This window comes from Ornithodoros turicata, unplaced genomic scaffold (genome assembly GCF_037126465.1).
Source record: "Ornithodoros turicata isolate Travis unplaced genomic scaffold, ASM3712646v1 Chromosome13, whole genome shotgun sequence".
Lineage (NCBI taxonomy): Eukaryota > Metazoa > Arthropoda > Arachnida > Ixodida > Argasidae > Ornithodoros > Ornithodoros turicata.
Window position 1 is genome coordinate 868,548 of NW_026999307.1, and position 6,989 is coordinate 875,536.

At 47.3% G+C, this 6,989-nt stretch overlaps 1 protein-coding gene across 1 annotated transcript; it reads left to right on the plus strand.

Annotated features, from left to right (window-relative positions):
• Positions 1-632: 632 nt before the first annotated feature.
• On the plus strand, positions 633-4,640 carry LOC135372145 (uncharacterized protein K02A2.6-like). The gene has a single exon (XM_064605839.1). It carries the CDS (start codon positions 633-635, stop codon positions 4,638-4,640), a length of 4,008 nt encoding a protein of 1,335 aa, XP_064461909.1.
• The last annotated feature ends 2,349 nt before the right edge of the window (positions 4,641-6,989 follow it).

Consider the following 6,989-nt stretch of genomic DNA (forward strand, 5'->3'; position numbering starts at 1 on the left):
CCGGGCGATTGCGTGTTTTCGTGTTCAATGATAGGCTGCGTTGTGTAACAGTATTGAGTGCTCGTGGTACATGACAGGTTCGTGTTCCTGCTGTACTCGTGAGTTGTTGCTTGTATAATGATCAAGTGTATTTCGATTGTGTTATTGCGGTGTTGTTGGTTTCGGATGTTTTGGGGTAGCCTGTGTCCAGAAGAGTTTGCGTGTTCTACCTGAATAAAATACTTTAATAGCTCAGTGGCACAAAGTACGATTGTAGAAGCTATCTTATCACGTCCATGACTGTCTTCTTATCTCGTAGCAGGTAAACGCCTGCTACACGTGTCATGTCCTTTTTTGGTATTGTAGTTTCTGCTCAGCGCGCCGCCGCTATCTACTTAAAGAAAGGCCGAGTGTGTTGGTTGTTCTTTTGGAGTTGTAACGTGTTGCTGCCGGACGTGTTGCCTCACCGGCTTGCGCCTTACGGAATAAAGCTTTTCCGTTTGTCACTTGCTCTGGGTTAAGTTCCTGAAGACACAACATATATCTGGCGACGAGGATGGGATGTCCGACCAGGACCAGCTATGCAAGGTGCAAGCAAAGCAGAAGACAGCCTCTCAGACGGTAAGCCTGAGCATCGTCCTCAAGTTAGAAAGATGGCAACTATCGGTCAAGTGGAGCCCTTCGATGAGTCCGTATCGGACTGGGAGTCCTATCAGGAAAGACTCACTGCTTTCATTCGCGCAAACCAAATTCCCGAATCTAATCAAGTTGATGCTTTTCTGAGTATAATCGGGCCGAAGACCTACAAGCTACTGAAGAGTTTGTTAGCGCCAGACCCGCCAACAAGTAAAACCTTGGAAGAGCTCAAGAAAATTTTGCGCGACCACCTTTCACCGCGACCATCGGTTATTGCCGAAAGGGCGAAATTTCACAAGAGAGTGCAGCAGGAAAATGAGGGCATAGCGGAATTTGTCGCAGAGTTGAAACGTTTAGCGGAATACTGCAATTTTGGAGCAAATCTTCAGGAAGCTCTACGAGATAGGCTCGTTTGCGGATTGTTACGGTTAGACATCCAGAAAGCTCTCTTTACGGAAGATGAATCCCTGACTTTCAAGAAAGCAACAGAGAAAGCACTGTCACTAGAGATGGCAACCAAAAACGCGACAGAATGCCATTCCAACAACGCCGCTCAACCCATCATCCAAGCGATATCAGTGAATGAAAAGACCGGGAAGCAGAGGTGTTATCGCTGTGGTTCAGATAAACACGGCAGCGGAATGTGTCCTTTTAAAACTGCTGTCTGCTTCCATTGCAGAAAAACGGGTCATATCAAGGATGTTTGTAAAAGCAGAAGCAAGGGTTCACACCCGAAATTTCAGCGGCAAGTCAACAAGAGACAAGGGCACCGGCTGAAGAAAGAATTCAAGTCGATGGGTGAACTCGACGAACCTGAGCCAGCGTTGCGGCGACTTGACTCAGCGGGGAGGAACGACCCTATCTGTTTCACACTGAATCTGCAGGGCGTCCCACTTCGCATGGAGCTGGATACCGGTGCGGCTGTATCGGTGATTTCTCAACAGCAGTACCACTCGTGTTTTTCAGGCCTTCCGCTCAAGCCTACGACTGTGACGCTTCGGACTTACACGGGGCAGTGCGTCTATCCAAAAGGGGTGTTGGACGTCGAGGTTGAACACAACGGGCAGACCAGTCATCTACCCTTGTACGTCTTGGCGCAGCGGGGACCGCCGTTAATTGGAAGAAATTGGCTTCGCAATCTACGTTTGGATTGGAACAGTTTGAATTACATCCGCCCAGACGCAAGAAAGGATCTGGCACAGCTGCTGGAAAGGCACGGTCAAGTATTTGCTGATGAGCTCGGCGAAATACAAGGTGAGCAAGCCAGTCTTGTACTCAAGAAAGAAGCAGTGCCTAAATTCATGAAGGCCAGGAGTATCCCTTTTGCGCTGAAACCGGCAGTAGAGAAGGAACTAGAAAAATTAGAGAAACTAGGTGTTTTGGAAGCGGTAGCCTCAAGTCGATACGCTTCACCTATTGTCCCGGTAGTGAAGAAGGATGGATCAGTACGCATTTGTGGTGATTACAAGGCCTCACTGAATCCATGTTTGGAGGTTGATGTTTACCCCTTGCCGAAGATCGACGAAATGTTCGCAGTCTTGTCAGGGGGAAGGTATTTTTCGAAAATCGACTTAAATCGAGCATACCTACAGGTCACCATGGACGAAAGGTCAAGTGATTATCTGACTCTTAATACGCACAAGGGACTGTTTCGCGTAAAGCGATTGGCTTTTGGAGTGTCTTCCGCCCCAGCAATTTTCCAGCGTATTATGGAAAATATCTTACACGGATTAGATGGAGTTATCTGTTACCTTGACGATATTTTGGTAACTGGAAAAAGCGAACTACAACATCTCGAAAACCTCGAAAGACTCTTGCAACGTCTAGCAGAACGTGGCGTTCGCATCAGACGTGAAAAATGTGAATTTTTCAAGCATGAACTCCGGTTTTTGGGCCATGTAATCAATGACAAAGGCATTGCAACGGCACCTGACAAAGTAGCCGCAGTGTTGAACGCCCCTGCACCGAAGGACAAGAAGCAGCTGAAATCGTTTATAGGCTTAGTCACCTACTACACAAAATTCCTAGCAGACCTGTCAACGGTTATGCATCCACTGAATACGCTGCTGTGCAAGAATGTTCCTTGGAAGTGGTCCCGTGACTGTCAGCTGGCATTCCATAAAATAAAGAAAATGCTAGTTTCAGCACCAGTTCTGGCGCATTATGACCCAAGCCTTCCTCTAGAAGTCGGATGCGACGCATCATCGTACGGATTGGGAGCAGTTTTGTCAATTATTCTAAAGGATGGAACAAGACGACCCGTCGCATATGCATCCCGCTCACTAACTGAAAGTGAGAAGCGCTACAGTCAACTAGAACGTGAAGGCCTCGCTTTAGTATATAGCGTGAAAAAATTTCATTATTACATCTATGGACGATGTTTCGGTCTTGTTACAGATCACAAGCCCCTCCAAACCATTTTTGGTCCCAAAACAGGCATCCCTACAGTTGCAGCAGCTCGACTCCAGAGATGGGCCATCACGTTATCCGCATACAGCTTCAACTTGATATATCGACCAGGACAAACAAACATCGAAGCAGATTGCTTGTCACGTCTACCACTGCCTGCTACTTCAGAAGTAATGAAGGAAGATGAGGTTGACACTTTTTACACCCTCCGTTGGGACACTTTTCCTATTAGCAGTTCAGACATCGCGCGTGAAACATCCAGAGACCCCATTTTGAGTCAGGTGTTGAGGTACACTCTTACAGGATGGCCTCACCTTGAACCGCGTCAGGACTTAAGACCTTATTGGATCAGGAGGTCTGAACTGTCTACAAGTCGGAATTGCATTCTTTGGGGCATGCGAATTGTTATTCCCACTTCATTACAGCAAGCCGTACTCCACGAAGTAAACGAAGGACACCCTGGCGTTGTGCGTATGAAGGAGGTCGCAAGAAGCTACGTCTGGTGGCCCCGAGTCGACCTGGACATACAAAGCTTGGTGAGGAACTGTGCCCCATGTCAGCAAGAAAGGCCTCTGCCAACGCAAGCCCTACTACACCCGTGGGCCTGGCCGACGAGGCCTTGGTCCCGTCTCCACCTAGATTTCGCCGGCCCATTTCAACAATGCAACTTCTTAGTAGCAGTGGATGCCCATTCCAAATGGCCAGAGGTATTTATTATGCGTTCAACTTCTACAGACAGCACCCTAACGAAGCTGAGAGAAATGTTTGGACGTTTCGGATTGCCAGAGGTCCTGGTATCAGATAATGGTCCCCAATTTTCCAGTGAGCAGTTTAGAATTTTTGTCAGGCAAAATGGGATAAAGCACATAAGATCTGCTCCATACCATCCATCTACAAATGGACTAGCAGAACGTTTTGTACGGACCATGAAAGAGGCCCTTCGCAAGGATGTTCACCGACCTCTGGAACTTCGTTTAACTAGTTTTCTCCTTGCTTATCGCAATACGCCTCATGCTACTACGCAGCAGTCACCGGCTTCGCTACTCCTGGGTAGATCGCTACGAACCAGGTTGGACCTGCTGAGACCAGACCCAGAAGCCACCGTCCGGTATAGACAGTTCAAGGGGACCCATCGGAGGCCTGGCAAGTCGAAACAGTTCAGGATTGGGGCAGAAGTTTTTGTGAAGAACTTCAGAGAGGGGCCGAAGTGGTTAACAGCAGTAATATTATCCCGTTCTGGACCAGTGTCCTACGTGTTGCAGGTAAATACACCAAGAGGAAATCAGGTCTGGAAGCGCCACGTCGACCAAGTCCGTATAAGGGGTGCAGCTACGTTGGAAATCGACCATGCTCTGGATAGCTCAAATAGCGCCCAAGTCTCTCTTCCACCTGACAACATAGCTGACGGTACTCAGCCGAGAGACATCGTGGGCCAGACTTCTGTCGAAGAAACTACGGAGCCTTCGCTCAGTCCCAGGCAAGGCCCAACAGCTTCTCTGAGGGACCAAGCACTGGAAAGCGAACGACCTTCGCTTGAAAGAGCAAGAGAACTCTCCCCAGCGTTGCCTCGGTATCCACAACGTCAGAGGAGACCCCCGGACCGATATCAACCGTGACTGTGTAGTGCCTTGAAACTTGAAACTTTTTCTCGAGTGTTTTCTTTTGTTTTCCGAGTGTAAGATTGCCGGACTCTTCTTTCCGTCCTGTTTCGCTGTTTTTATGTTTCGCAAACAATTATGAACTTTGCACTAAGTGTGGAGGAATGTAGAAGCTATCTTATCACGTCCATGACTGTCTTCTTATCTCGTAGCAGGTAAACGCCTGCTACACGTGTCATGTCCTTTTTTGGTATTGTAGTTTCTGCTCAGCGCGCCGCCGCTATCTACTTAAAGAAAGGCCGAGTGTGTTCGTTGTTCTTTTGGAGTTGTAACGTGTTGCTGCCGGACGTGTTGCCTCACCGGCTTGCGCCTTACGGAATAAAGCTTTTCCGTTTGTCACTTGCTCTGGGTTAAGTTCCTGAAGACACAACAACGATCAAGTATTATTTCCACAAAGTTTGTGAAACAGAATCCACCCAAAGACGAATGATAGGCGGCAGTAAGAATATCCTGCTTTCACCTGATGATCTGATATCAGAAAGGGAGTGGAACCTCTGCAAAGGGCCGTCGGGTGACGTGTCTCACAGCATCTCCTTGCCCGAAGATACGAAACGTGATGGCTTCTTTAAGTGTTCATCACTGGTGTCCTTTCACGTCGCCAACGGCGGCGCTCGCCGAATTTACCTGGTGTTCGGGCACAGTTCCCGTGGATAACTTTCGTGGCGTGTAGTTGTAACCAAGAGTTTTTGGGGCCGGGACCTAGCGTGCAGTAAAAAGATGGCTAAGAAGCAAGCGAGCTGGTGAAGTTGATGCATAACGTAGGGTAAGGTACGGTACGGTATTGGAATATGGAATTCTTTTTTTTTTTTTTGTTGTTGTTAAAGTAAAACCTACCTATAGACAAATTCTCAGGGTTGATCTGTAAATAAAAACGGGCGAACCGGTTCTAAAATAAACGCAGAACAAGAAATTCAAAAAATGCAGACTGTTTCATCTTACCCCAACCCTCGGGGCAAGATGAGACACGCCGTGGTGATGAACTATACAAATTAGCTTTTGCAATTTAAGCACCTACACAGCCCTCTTGAGCCCACCGCCTACATGATGTGCGATAAAACCACACAGAACCCGTGCTATTTCCCTCTACCGTCCTTTGCGAACAAGTCAACTCCAGTTTGATGTGCCGCTAGTCGCTCGCTCTTGAGTGCGCTTCTGCTTTGCTGGAAATATCCTAGGACACAGAAAAATTTGCCGGAAAATCCTGGGCAATATGGAAAAAAGCAATATCTGAGGAACAAGCATAAGGCCACCTAATAGTTTAGTGATCAGTTTCTAAGGTACATCCAATTTCAATTGCATAAATTGCCTTAAGTTGTCGCGTGTTGCCCCGTGGATACCATCGGATGTACAAATTTTTCAGTGAAACGCTGGATAACCAAGAGTGCCCATATTTTGAATATATCTAGATGCATGAATAAACAAACAGGATGTTGACTTGCATTGACAGAACAAACCTGCGACAGGCTGTTGCACAGCTGACAAGAAAAAGGTCTGCATAAAATGGCTCCTTTTTTTACGGGTCTTTACATTCCAGGCAAAAGTAACTTATTTTTCCCTCTCTCTCTCTCTTCAATGCAAATACCAATGCGGACAATTCTCACGTGCAATGAAGCGGACATGCAGAGCCACCTATGGGCGCGCATGAGGCAACGCATCTCTGAGACAGACGGCGTCGAGCAAAAATGTCGCATCTTGCCCCACGTTACCCTAAAATCCCGAGACTATAGGAAACACGAAGGCACAAACACAACACGAAGTCTCAAACACAGCAATCCATTCGTAATTCTCGGTCCGGCCCTCAGCACACTGCTCGTTCTCCCGAACTGACCACTTATTTTGTCCTCAACTCTATGTTTTTCTTTCCCTCTGTTTTTTATATATTTGTGATCCGTGAAGTGAAGCCGTGTTTGAGGCTTCGTGTTGTGTCTGTCCCTTCGTCTTCCATAGTCGTGTTCCACAGTCTGATGTCTTGGGGTTCTACATTGTGTATAGCCTGCAAGGCACGAATGCCGAGAGGTGTGGCGGCCTCTTGTAGCAACAGCAGTAGGGGTGAAACCCTGTTTTCCATTGCTGGAATTAAAGGAACCGAAAAGTGAATATAAACCTATCGAAACTTTATGTTCAACGAAAAGCTTGAACCTTCAAAAGCTCAAATATCAAAGAACTCCGCTGAAATCGCTGTAGCTTTTCTGTAATCGAATTTTCGATGATTGCATGTCCAGGGACCTAGTACTAAACCGAACAGTCTGTCAACAATTGCATCACGCCGCGCCATGTGTCGAGACGCATGTAATACGCGCGCTTCTG

Coding starts and splice junctions, on each gene's coding strand:
- LOC135372145 (XM_064605839.1), top strand. CDS start 633: ATGGCAACTATCGGTCAAGTGGAGCCCTTCGATGAGTCCGTATCGGAC.